Source organism: Heterocephalus glaber, unplaced genomic scaffold (assembly GCF_053883595.1).
Source record: "Heterocephalus glaber isolate CG9 unplaced genomic scaffold, H.glaber_assembly_v1.0 deba00001773, whole genome shotgun sequence".
NCBI lineage: Eukaryota > Metazoa > Chordata > Mammalia > Rodentia > Bathyergidae > Heterocephalus > Heterocephalus glaber.
In genome coordinates this window covers 12506615-12519904 of record NW_028258463.1, presented here as the reverse complement: position 1 = coordinate 12519904, position 13290 = coordinate 12506615, and the positions used below count along the sequence as shown (strand labels likewise).

At 46.2% G+C, this 13290-nt stretch overlaps 2 protein-coding genes across 4 annotated transcripts in view; one reads left to right on the top strand and one right to left on the bottom strand.

The window, feature by feature from the left end:
* Nmt1 (N-myristoyltransferase 1) overlaps positions 1-7509 on the bottom strand; it is a 27770-nt gene extending 20261 nt beyond the window's left edge. Inside the window, exons 1-2 of one of the 2 annotated variants that reach the window (XM_004859182.4) lie at positions 7320-7509; positions 7013-7237 (exon numbers count right to left, since the gene is read on the bottom strand). In XM_004859182.4, the coding sequence (XP_004859239.2) occupies positions 7013-7143 (131 nt within the window). In that variant the 5' untranslated portion in view covers positions 7144-7237; positions 7320-7509. Of the gene's footprint in view, positions 1-7012; positions 7238-7319 lie in introns of those variants that run through there. The other variant, XM_013077722.3, reaches the window with a different exon arrangement.
* Positions 7459-13290, top strand: part of Dcakd (dephospho-CoA kinase domain containing) — a 22211-nt gene continuing 16379 nt past the window's right edge. For both annotated transcript variants that reach the window (XM_087202474.1, XM_004859183.4), the window contains exon 1: positions 7459-7637. The gene's annotated coding sequence lies outside the window, so the exon portion shown is untranslated. The remainder of the gene's footprint in view (positions 7638-13290) is intronic.

Below are 13290 nucleotides of genomic sequence, written 5' to 3'. Positions count from 1 at the left end.
TCATGTGGTCCAGTCCAGCCCCGAACTCGGAAGGGAGCTGCTCAGGCTGGCCCTGAACTCATGGTCTGCCTGCCTCAGACTCCAGGGTTCAAATTCCTCACTGTTTTCTTCCTCCTCAGATCTGTCCTGCTCCTAGAAGAGCTAAAACAAAAAAGCTCTACTGTAACTATTTCAAATGTGTCAGTGCCTTAAACACAGACCACAGGTGTATGTGATTAAAAGAAATGAAATGAAAAAAATAAAATTTACAATTTTTGGTCTGTACTTTTCTACCCTAAAAAACTGAACGTTAACTCTTTGTGTTAAAAGTTTGAATTTTCCAGAGAAACTCAGTAAAGTAAATCCCAACCTCTTAACTTCACTTTTAGACACCAGGATTTCCTTTTACAAAATTATTCACTCTTGAGGGAGATGCATCCACCAGGGACCCCACCAGTCCTCACAACGCCAGAGACCCCAGAACAAAGAGACAGGCTGAGGACACCAGGAGGAAGCCACATGGCAGGAACCAGGCCCACCACCTGTGCTCTGGTCGCTGTGGCTCAGGATCACTCGACTCAATACCCCAAACCCTGCACATCCCCACCAATGGTTACTGAGATAAAAAAACCAAAAAAAGCAAAAAGCCTGCTTGTGAACCCTAAATGTGGGAGATGCAGCACTGCAATCCTGCATTCAGGGTGCCTGGGTGCCTGTGAGAATAGCAGCTGTGCAGGGATCAGAGAGACGCTTTCCCGCCACCTCTGCCCTCCCTCGGAGTCCTTTCGTGGAGGGCTGCAGGTTTCTGGCTGTGACAAGAGTGATGATATAACTGTTCAGGATGGAAATGAGACATACCTGGAAACCCCGCATCCTTTGATTTGGTCTAGTGACCTAGCTTGTGACCTGGCCACTCCAAGGTCAAATAAAATGTTCGTCAAAGAGCACTATCTGTAATTTTCACCCAGCCTAGTGGGGCAGGTCTCAATTCTAGCATTCTTGGAGGCTGAGGCAGGAGGAACATGAATTTAAGCCCAGCCTGGGCAGCTTAGTGACTTAGCAAGACCTTAGACTAGGGATGTAGCTCAGTTAGAAGGCCCTGGGTTTAATCCCAGTACTGCAAAAATAAAGAAAGAAGCAAACAAATACATAAAAATCATTTTGTGAGCAGCAACTCAATGCTGGCAGCCAAGGCACACATTGGGCCGGCCCGTGAAGAACACTGTTCTATGTAGAAGAGCTCAAAGGGGCCTGTCCTCTCCATAGGAACGTCCACAGGTTGCTGGACAGATGCAGAAACAGGACTCATGCTGCTACAGATTCAGGACGGACGCGGAAGGCAACTCAGCAGGGAAAGACACCCACCAAGTTCAAAATGGGTCCGCCAAGATGTCAGAGGAGGGCCAGGGACTGTGGCCTCCAGGGCAGGGCCTGGCCTCTGCCCCCAGAGGGGTGGGAGGAGAGAGGCAAATGCCAAGTTCACCACAAAAACTACACCTTTGCTAGTGGGGTCAGGGATAAATGGACTGGGCCGGGCCGGGCACAATGCCCAGCCATGTGGATCGACCTGGGAGGGCGCAGGTAGCCAAGCCTCAGCTGCCTGGGTCAGTTGCCCTGGAACCGAGCCCTGACCCTGTCAAAGAGTCTGAACAGAGTTCTCAATAGAGGACGCCACATGCTGTGTTCCTTAGTTGTAATCCAAGGGCACCTTCTCTGAGGAATTAGAGGGGGCTTAAGGAGTAGATCTCACATTTGAAAACTTAGGGAAGGAACTAAAGTTATTACTGAAGTTATTACAGCTCTAGGCTCCAAAGGAAGAGGGCTTACTGCGACTTAGTAAAGCTGAGAAACTCAGGGGAGCATACCACCTAAACATGAAAAATCAGCAAGACTAGTTTGCCATGAGCAGCACTCTCCCTTAAATGGGCTCACTTGTTCCCATTTCCTCTGCTTTCCAGTCTCCTCTGACTGCCACTTAATCGGGAAACAAAATTAGAACACTTACTTGATAGCAGTGATGATGCTTCTCTTTTCATCTCTGCTTTGATCTAGTTTTCAAAAACCAAAAGCTGAAGGCAGAAATGAAGAAAAAGGGACTAAAGAAAACATCTTCTTTCCAAAGGCTAAATGCAGTTACTGTAATCACAAGCCACCATATAAACATGAAAAGAGCCACTCTTGGAGAATCTGAAGAAAACAAGCAAGGAAGGGCAGCCTTATGGGATCTGTTTTCAGAAACCTCTTCTTGAGAAGGCATTTAATAGGTGAGGATATTTTACAAACTGGAAATGAGGAGACGTCTAAGGTTAAGGCAGGTGTGGGGGCGCACCCTTGTAGCCCAGCACTCCAGGAGGCTGAGGCAGGAGGTTCACCAAGTTCAAGCCCAGCCTAGGTCATTCAGTGACTTAATGAGACCCTGTCTCAGAATTTAAAAATTAAAAAAGGCTGGAGATGCGGCTGAGTGAGAAGATCCTGGGTTCCACCCCAGTACTGGAAAGGACAAAGCCAAGCTGCCCACGGAGCAGGGAAGGGGCTGGACGAGAGCTGCCAGCAGCAGCAAACCCTCATTCAGGACACTGCAGAGTAAGTCCCAAAGGAGGCTAGGAACAACAGTCTAATGCTTTCTTCTTCCAGAACCCCCATACTTTGCTTATCTGCTCCCCCAAAATTGAAATCTACCACAAGCTCCTGAGGATCGTTGTTCATAAGCAGTACTTCTTGAAAAGCCTTTCATTTAAAAAAAAAAAGTGGAGGTACAGATGTAGCACCATGACAGAGCACATGAGGCCCTGGGCTCCATCCCTCATACTGCACCCCTAAGGGAAAGTGAGCCACGTGTGGTGGCGCATCCTGTAACCCCAGCACCTGGAGGATCCTGTGAGCTTGAGGTCACCCTGGAATACCTCGTGAGACCCACTCTCAATGAACTAAGGGGGGAGAAAAGGCAGATTAAACCATATACACACGTTAGGAACTGCAGAGGGATGCTGCACAAAGATCATCTTAGTCTGACTTCCCTTTCAGTTGTTCAAGGTAATTTTTTTTCTTTTGGTACTGGGGATCGAACTCAGGACTTTGCACTTTCAAGGCAGGCACCCGAACCACTGAGCTAAATCCCCGGCCCCTGTTCAAGATAATTTATGTCAAGCAAGTAAACTGGGGGAATGCTGACCTGTTTTCCTCTGTTGAGTATGTTGGTTTCCTTTGCCGTACTGGGGACTGAACCCAGGATCTTATGCATACTAGACACAAATGTGTGTGTTTTAAAACAGTTCATAGTAAAATAGTAGACAGAGCATGGCATATTGGTGCTCACTTGTAATCCCAGGCTGAGGCAGGATTGTCAAATCTGAGCCTGGCTGGGCAACACAGCAATGTAGTAAAACCCTGTCTCAAAATAAAAAGTAAAAATAGGGCTAGGGAGGCAGCTCATCGAGAATCCCCTGGATTCAGTTCTTAGTATCATCGGGCCGGGGATTTAGCTCAGTGGATCCACCGCCTGTCCCGCAGGCACAAGGACCTGTGTTCAATCTTTGGTACCAAAAAAACCCAAAAAAAACCTTGGTATCAAAATAAATGAAACAAGAAAAACTAGACAGATGTAGACAGCCTGGACTAGACATACACACTTGTAGACAGATGTATACACTTGTGATGTATCAAATGGCACATGTGTATGTGCCCAAGTGTACATGTACGTATTTATGTATATATATACAAAGTTTTATACTCACCAAATGTTTGTTTAACTATAGAGGAAACATACTAACTGCAAACATCAAAAACTAAACTCAGACACAAAGAAACATAACTAGCACAGTTGTGTTTCTTATTTATTCAGTACATGACCTCATTAGTATAAAGCACTATGAATCCATCCTGAGAGGCCTAAGAGAAAAAGAGTTAGCTTTAACTACCATAACTTTTATTACGTTTTTATTTTAGAATCATTAGCATAGAAAGGAAAAGTCCCCTTCAATTTTTATTTTTTATCTTGTTTTGATTTTTGGACAAGGTTCTTGCTATGTAGTCCAGGCTGACCTTGAACTCATGTTGATCCTCCTGCCTCAGCCTCCCGAATACTGGAATTATAGACACGTGATACCACACCCGGCTTCAGTTCTTATGTGACTTTTGAAAACATATTAAATAATATTAAGTAAAGACAAAAACATTTCAAGAATAAAAAAAACAGTGGAGGACTTCTACAACAAACTAGAAGTTGCTTGATATCTATAGGCAACTCACAAAAATTATAGTAAGGCTTGCTATGGAAAGAAAGTGTGTATGTTAGACAAATATAACTAATATCCTTCACTCAGTGATCGGAAATGAAACTCTACTAACACAGGGCCAGGCACTTTAACATTTCCTATTCATTTACCCAACAAATATTCATTAATACCCACTAAGCACCAGGCATTGAAGACAATCTCTGTGCTCATGTATACAATGGTCAAGTCAGGCAGGGACTGGACACATTAAATAAAATTATCAGATGTACTATTTAACTATTGCTATAGGAAAAGCTACAAAAATACAGAATGTGATAAGAGGAAAGGGAAAGATTATAGAAAGATTATAGGAAAACTACAGAAAAGCAGAAGAAAGAACAGGGAGAAACTATTACAGGTGCTTCGCTCATTTAATCTGTACAAGGACTCTAGGTTAAGTAGTATTCCCACGGTCACAGGACTAACAAGCTTCAGAACCAGGCTTTCAAACCAGAATCCATACTTTTCCCAAAGTGCCACGTTGCTTTTGCTTTTTCCCAAAACAGGGAAAGTGTTGAAAGTGAATGAGAAGGGCAGGGATTTAGCTCAGTGGTTTCGCTGCCTGCTGCGCAAGCGCAAGGACCCAAGTTCGATCCCCGGTACAAAAAAAAAAAAAAGAAAGTGAAAGAGAAAATGCTGATCCTATCCCAGAATGTAAGCACCAGAATCAGACTCTCTTTCAGATTGTGCTCTCTGCATTCCACCTGCCACCTCCTAATTCCATTTCACAACCCTCTAGATGTGGGATGCTAATAAATGTGATTTGCTCATCCTAAACATAATCACATACAGTAACGAAAACAAACCACTTCCAAGGCTTTTTTCATTTTGCTTTGTTTTTTGGTTACCATTTTGTTGTTGTACTACAAAGAACTTTCTGGGAACAGGTCTTTCTTTCTTCCTTTCTTTCTTTGTTTTGTTTTTACAGTGCTGGGGCTCAAACCCAGGGCTTTGTGCCTTCAAGGCAAGCACCCTACCTGAGCTATAACCGAAGCCCCTCTCTTGTTTTGTGCTGGGAATTGAGCCCAGGGCCTCCACATCCTGGGCACATGCTCTACTGCTGAGCCACATCACCAGCCATGGCAAACAGTTTTGCAAAGTAATTCACAGTTCATAGGAAACAAAACCTATTAAAGAACTGTAGACATCGATCAGGCCAACAGTTTAGTAGAGAACAATAAAAACAATTACATAAAGAGGCAAGAAAAGGCCATACTTTCACTTCTGAAATGACTTTCACCTTCAACAATTCATCTCTGATGTGTGTATCTATCCAAGTGGGCTGCCTTTCCCTTCTTCCCATTCCTACTTCCTATTTCTCAGCTCCTCCCTTCTTAGGAATATCAAACTTAAAAATAAGGCTTGTGTTACACTGCACCTGTTGAGTTATAACAGAACAGTCACAAAGACCAAATTTGGTAAGCTTCCTTTTTCTCTACATTCTTATGATTTTTCATGCTGGTTGAAGAATAAGAATGCTAGATCCTTTATTCTACCATTCACCACAAGCAGATTATTAACCACTTAATCCTTTTCTTTCCCATCTCTACAAGGTAGCAGAATAAAAACAAAATAAAAGAGTTTATCCAAAGACTTTAGCCTTCTACCTTTGCCTCTTCTTTACCTGGAGCTGGGAGGAGGCCATGAGTTGGCAGTTACTTCGAACAACAAGCTAGCTATAACAATCAGGTCACCACAGACTCAGCAAGAGTATCTCATGGCTTTCAGTTTTAAAATATACATGCAAGGGCCAGGGATTTAGCTTAGTAGTTCCACCGCCTGCCTCGCAAGCGCAAGGACCCGAGTTCAATCCACTGTACAAAAAAAACCCCAAAACATACACATATATATATATATATATACACACACACACACACACACACGTAAATACAGACAGGAAGCAAGAGAGAGAGCACTAAATACTAACAATATGAAAATGAATGTTAAGCTGTGGCTCACAAAAGTTAAAACTGATTTGGAAAAAAAAAATACTCAACACTCAAATGTCTAGTGGTTTTTCTCCCCGAGTTACAAATAAGAGTAGTTTCTAATGGCAAGAACCTAACGTGCAAGTATTAAACCCGCAAGCACTGAACGCTGTCCAAGAAGCATTGATCAATTTCTTGAAGGTTTCGCAGTTAACAGAGGAAGTTGTTCCAAGACCTACTTATATATTTTTCAGGGAACAAGGATTATCTGGGGCAACCTCGTATAAACCAAAACATTATCATATGCTTAATTACACTGTTTATAAGGTGAGTTTGTATTTTGGGATTCTCTGTGATACTTTACAACATAATTACATACATGTTTGTACAGCCTGGTGAATCTCCTTATTGAAAGTGAACTCCAGGGAAATGTTTTATTACTCGTTTACTGCTAGTCACGTTGTTCACACAACACCTCTGTAACTAACGTTCCCCCAGGACTGTAGTTAAACTAGATTGCCCGCGCAGTGCGACCGAAAAACATCGTTCAACATGCTCTTTCCCCTGAACGCGCCTGAAGAATACGAGTGGAACATCACACAGAAGAACTTTTATATAATAAAAGTATAGAATGTCTCCGGCTCTCAATATACCAAGCGCCCACCCTTGGTAAATGACAAAGGCACCAACCAATCGCCCGGCAGGATCCTAATGTCTTAGCCAATAAGAATATGGAGGTGGGATTAGACTAAGCTCCCGGTGACTTCCCCGCACCCTGACACCCAAACTGTGGGAGACTGGATGGGAACTGGAATCCGAGGATCTCGTTACCCCCGGATGTAGCTGTTGTCCTCCTCGTTCTCGCAATCGCTGCAGTGCTCATGGCTGTTCCCGTTGCCTTCCATCATGTGCGGCCGCGGAGGTGCCGGCGGCTTCACTGCTGTCTCACTGTCGTCCGCCATCTTGAGCTGCCAGCGCCGGGCTCCGAGCCCCGTTACATGGGGCGCTCCTATTGGGCCAGGGTGGCTTGCGCTGTATTCTGGGTATTGTCGTTTTCTAGGGGAAAGAGCGTGGCTCATTTCTGGAAACCTGAATAAGGTGAACTACAATACCCACAAGGCAATGAGGCCAGGCGCACTCGCGGAATCACGGCATACGGCCTTGCTCTGAAGGGAAGAGGCCCGCGCCCGCGGGGCTTGCCGGGAGTTGTAGTACGTTCTGGCTTCGGGGCGTGGGCGTGGAGGGTCCAGGTCAGTTGTCTTCATCTCGCCGCTGGTCCTCCCCGGGCCGCAGAGGAGCCGTTAACGGCTGCCGTTAAGGACCGTTCCATCCCGGGTACTCTGTGAGAAACCAAAGGCTGCGGGCCTTCCTCGGCGGGCCGCAGGACGGCCCCGGCTTCCGAGAAGGCGGCGGACTCCCCGACCCCGAGTCGCCTCGCCTCCGCCTCCCCCTCCAGGTACTGGGCTCCCCGGGTTCGCCGCGCCCGCCGCACCCCCCCCCCCAGCCTCCGCGACGACCCCTCAGTGAGCGCGTGCGTGCAGGCCCCGGGGAATGCTTTCGTGTCAGAGCCCGTTCTGTCCTCACAAGAAGCCTTGAGGTGGGTCCCATTTCACAGACTGGAAAGTGAAGTACAGTCACATAGCTAGGAGGTGACAAAAATCAGTATACAAATCTGGATCTTTCTGCCCCTTGGTGCTCTGAATTTTTTTACCACCACTAAAGTCCCATTGTCTGATGCACGTGCCATCTAAGGAGATCAGTTATTAGAAGGTACCTGCGACATTTTAATTTGTTTTTGGCCTTTACTGAATGCTTCAGTCCCTTGGGGGGGCCCTCCCCTCCATTGAGCCTCCCCTCCATTGAGCCTCCCCTCCATTGAGCCTCCCCTCCATTGAGTAATCTCACTTGAGGCGTGGAAAGAGAGCCCAAAGACGTGGTTCCCATCCTTCGAGATTTCCTATTCTCGGCCGGGTGCGGTGGTTGTTGAGGGAAGGACGCATTTAGAGAGCTGCGTGGCCAAAAAGGGAAGCGATCTTTGCCTTTGGGGAACTCTCAACTTGGGAAGAAGGGTAGGGTGGGAAGAAACAGTTCCAATCTGACTCAGGGAAAGAAAACCAAATAAAACATAGTGCTAAATATAGTCAGCTCTTTTTATATCAGTGATAGAAAAGTAAATATGCTCTAAAGCTGCAGATAGTCCCCAATTATTGACTTTGGAAGGCGGTCAGGGCTGTCCATTTGGGCTGAGAGCTGTCACCTACCTTCACCTCTCTGGGGCCAGACTGTTATCAACACGGTGCATTTCTGCAGCTGCAGGAGAAAAGGCCAGAGATAATAATAAACCTTGTATATGTTAGATGCCATTAAGTTTTCTAAATGTTTCACTCCTTTATTTAATACGACCTTCTGAAGTAAACAGGGAAGGGGCCTTCAGAAAAGTATGCTTGCCCAAAATATCAGTGACACCCAGTTGAAGAGCTCAGGCCAAAACTGACAGCTGGGGCTCTCATCCCAGCCCTGTGTTCTCTTTTCCCACAGACAGGCAGCAGTTGAAGGGAAGCTAATGAGCATGACCAAGGAAGAGTAACTATAGGGAATGAAGGTTTCTGTGTGCCCTGCCACCCTTGTAGTTCAAAGCTTAAGCAAATCACCTTGCCTGATTGTTTAATGCAAACTGAGCAGTTTTTGCCTGGTGGAGAGCCTTTCTGGAGGTAGGCAAGCAGTGAGGCTGTGGAAACCCAGAGTTCTGGAATCCAACACCTCTGAGAGTCTGCAAGTCAGAAAAGCCTGGGAGGGCCGGGGATTTAGCTCAGTGGCTCCGCCGCCTGCCTCGAAAGTGCAAGGACCCTAGTTTGATCCCCGGTACCAAAAAAAAAAAAAAAAGAAAGAAAAAGAAAAGACCTAGGAGCCCGGCATGGTGGTGTACATCTGAAAAGCCAGCACTCGGAAGGCTGAGGCAAGAGGATCACTGCCACAGGGCCAGGGATTTAGCTCAGTGGTTTCGCCACCTGCTGTGCAAGTGCAAGGACCGGAGTTTGATCCCGGGTATAAAATATATATGAGGATCACTGCCTGTTAGAGGTCAGCCTAAATTACACACATTGAGACCCTGTCTCAAAAAAAAAAAAGAGAAAACCCTGAGGGGCACTCACTCCTCTGTCGCAGGACTTTTTAAGTTATCCTTAGATTTTGCAGGATCTGTGATTTCTCTGTAGTAAAACTGAATTGTACGATACTAAGTATATATGATTTCTTTTTATTATTTATTTATTTTTGGCAGTGCTAGTGATCAAACCTAGGACCCTATGCTTGCTAGGCAAGTGCAGTCCCTTGAGCCACATCCCCAGCCCTGCCATGTGTAGGTTTGCATTTGGGTTTATAATCACATTAATGTAACTCACTCCAAACAAAGCAGTGAGTTTCCAAATTGAGTCTACAGATGTTTTCTTGATCTCAGGGGTCCTTGTGTTTATTTCTCTTGGTTCCACTGTGAGAGACAGCTTTCCACTCTCAGCTCTAATTGGTGAAGAGTGGCCAGTTTATGTAGATATGCAGAAATACATAATCTTGTGTCCTTGTAGATAATTGTTACATTTTCTACAATTAGTATCTTGTTCTTAACACACACATATCCACCACCACCACCCCCAGGTACACATTCTGGGCCTCCTGAGCTCGTGGCCAGAATACCAGGACTCTCCCCTGTGGTTCTGCTGGTTCTTGCTACCCACCCCTCCTTGCAGGACCTGTGCTCAAAGAGCAGCTGAGGGACAAGGCTGTGGAGCCACACGGATTCTGAGTTGCTGTTCATGTAGAGGCCCCTGTTGCCCCTTCACCCTGTTACTGGTGGTGGCAGTGGAGCACAGAGGTTAAGCGTGCAGGCCACTGGGTTGATCCCTGGAGCCTAACTCCTGCCTGAATTCTGATTAATTCGCGCAAGAGTTGACCTGGGTAAGTGACCTTGACCAAGCCACTTGCCCTCTCATGTCTCAGCGCCAGTGGCCTTGTCTATAAAATGAGGTGCACGTGTAGAGTATTTAGGAACATGTCTGTGTGTGGCCCCAGTGGCACAATTGGTTAATGCACAATACTTCTAAGATAGTAATGTCAGGGCAGAGTCAATACTCAATATTTTCCTTCCAAGGGCCAGGGATTTAGCTCCGTGGTTCCAGCGCCTGCCTCACAGCGCAAGGTCTCAAGTTCGATCTCTGGTACCAAAAAAAAACCCCCCAAAACAAACAAACAAACAAAATATTTTCCTTCCAAGAATTCAGCATTGCTGCTGTGTAACTAAAGAAAAACTTGCTCAGAGCTCAGTCCTTGCTATGCACTCAGTGTTATCATAAATACACTTCTGGTGGGCCCAGGAAGGCACAAACCAGGCTGTGGTCATTTATACAACGTCTTGGAGCATCCGTGACAGGTTAGGGCCATTGGAGGAGCTAGAGGACCAGGCATAGGACCCACAGTCCCTGCCCTGGGTTCTCTCCAGGTGTGTAGGCACCCGGCCTGCAGTCACAGTGCAACATGCTTCATGGGGAGGAAGGGTTTTCTCCCTCGGAAGAACTGGGCTAGTGGGCTAAATGTGAAATGGAATACGGCTGTGGGCAGCTGCTTGTGTTCCCTGGAACTCACCTGTAGGAAGGAACCTCTGCTACCTGACACTCGAGCTGAGACCACAGTGGGCCCAGCTTCCTGCTTGCTAATGTGGTTTTAAGACTGTGCCAGCTATTCCCTGGCCAGATGTCATTTAAGGTAAAATCAGAAAAACCAGCTGCACTTAAAAATCAAAGAACAGGGCACAGATGTGGCTCAGTGGTAGAACACTTGCCTAGCATGCATGAGGCCCTGGATTTGATCCTCGGGACCACAGAAGTTTTTTGTTGAATTAATTAATGATGGGAAAGGGGATGAGGTCTCCAGGCTGGGGTGGGAAACGGAACAGAGGGTGGGAGCAGGAACACAGCCTCCGACCTCCGATGCTGCTGCGGGACTGCTCAAGGGTGGGCTGGCATAGCCTCTCCTCTGACCTCCACCTCAGTTGCTATGCTTGCTCGGAACCAGTGAGCCTCAAAGGTCTTTGTAGTTCAGGCTGGCCTTGAACTCGCTATGTAGCCCAGGCTGTCCTCAAACTTGAGGCAATCCTCTGGCCTCAGCCTCTCGAGTGCTGGGATTACAGGCGTGCACCACTGCACCAGCTGATTCTTGTGGGGTTTTTTTGTGTTTTTTTGTTGTTTGGTTTTTTTCGGGTACTGGGGATCAAACTCGGGTCCTTGCTCTTGCACAGCAGGCAGCGAAACCACTGGATTCTTGTTTTATGATGAGAAACAGAAGTTCCGTGGTTTGTCTTGAGGTTGCAGTGCTGCACAGTGTGAGGACCAGAGTCCTCCTGGATGTTGTAGCGCTGAGGCAGGTTTGGTAACTAGACTGTCTCCTTTCTTCCCCTGGCCAGGGGACAGGGTGAGCTGGGTGCCAGCAGTAGGGATCCGCTCCGGTCACGGAGGCCCTCAAATTTCAGACTCAGGGGCTTAGGTTTCATCCTCCAGATGTAGAGGACCTGTGTGGGGGCTTTTCCATTAATTTTGAGGGCATTTTAAATTTTTTTATTTTTTGTTTGTGTGTTGTGGTACTAGGGATCCAGCCCAAGGGCACACTACTGTTGAGCTCCACCTTGGCCCTTTTTGGTTTGTTTCAGTTTTTTGAGACAGGGCGTAGCCCAGGTTGGCCTGGAATTCATGATCCTCCTGCCTCTGTGTTGAGATTGTAGGTGTGTGCCACCAGCCCCAGTCCTTTTCTTATTTTTTAAAAATTTTGAGATAGCATTTCACTGAATTGCCTAGACTGGCCTTGAGCTTGTGATCCTTCTACCTCAGTAACTACTTGGCTCCTCCCAAGAAGTGTTCACCGCCATGTGCAGCTTTTAGAGAACTTTTATTATTATTATTTTTGTTGTTGTTGTTGTTGTTTGGGTTTTTTGGTACCAAGGATTGAACTCTGGTCCTTGCACTTGCACAGCAGGCGGTGAAACCACTGGATTCTTGTTTTATGATGAGAAACAGAAGTTCCGTGGTTTGTCTTGAGGTTGCAGTGCTGCACAGTGTGAGGACCAGCTAAATCCCCGGCCCTTTTAGAGAACTTTTTTGTTGTTGTTGTTGTTAGTATTGGATAGTGAATCCAGGGCCTTACCACTGAGCTACATCTTCAGACTCTTTTATTTATTCATTTATTTGTATTTTATTTTGGTACCGGGGATTGAACTCAGGACCCTGTGCTTTCAAAGCAGGCAGTGACACCAATGAGCTAAATCCCCAGCCCTTTTTATTTTTATTTTGAGGCACGGTCTTCCTAGGCCACTAAACTGCCCGGGCTGGGCTAGAACTTGTGTTCCTCCTGCTTCAGCTTCCTGAGTGCTGGAATTCCAGGCATGAGCTACTACACCTAACTTTGGAAGCTTTTAAAGTATAAATATTAATGGTATTTGTGAAGTGTGGTGTAAATTTAATTCCATATTCATATTTATTTAAAACAAATATATGGAAAATAAATTTTGTTTTAAGACACAGGAGTCAAAGGAGTCCTTTGTAATGGATTCAGAGAGTTGTTCATCGAGCAAAACTTGAGGCAGCTCTAGACTTCAGGTTCATGCTGATGTGAGGATGCACAGGGCCTAAGATGCAAGTCCTGTCAGGATGAAATGAGACTGTTGTATAAGCAGGTAGAGCCAGCGCGAAAGTTATTGTTGCTGCCCTGAATAACAGAAAATGTTTGTGTCAGTTGAAAAGGTTCTTGATGGGGTCACCTTATAACTACAGGACAGGTATGGTGGCACATGCTGTCATCCCAGCTGCTTGAGGGTCTGAGGCAGGAGAATCAGAAATGTGAGGACAGCCTGGACAATGTAGACCTTGCCTCAGAAAGAAAAAATAGTGGGAGAGGGCTGGGGTGTGCCTCAGTGGTAGATCACTTGCTTAGCATCCTCAAGGCCTGGTCCTAATCCCCAGTACTGCCAGAAAAAGGAAAACGATGTTTTGCTAAGGCTTAATTTCAGTACTGAGGAGGGGCCTGGCTCAGAGCCCTGAAGAGGCCCTTCACCTCTCCTCTGGACTCTC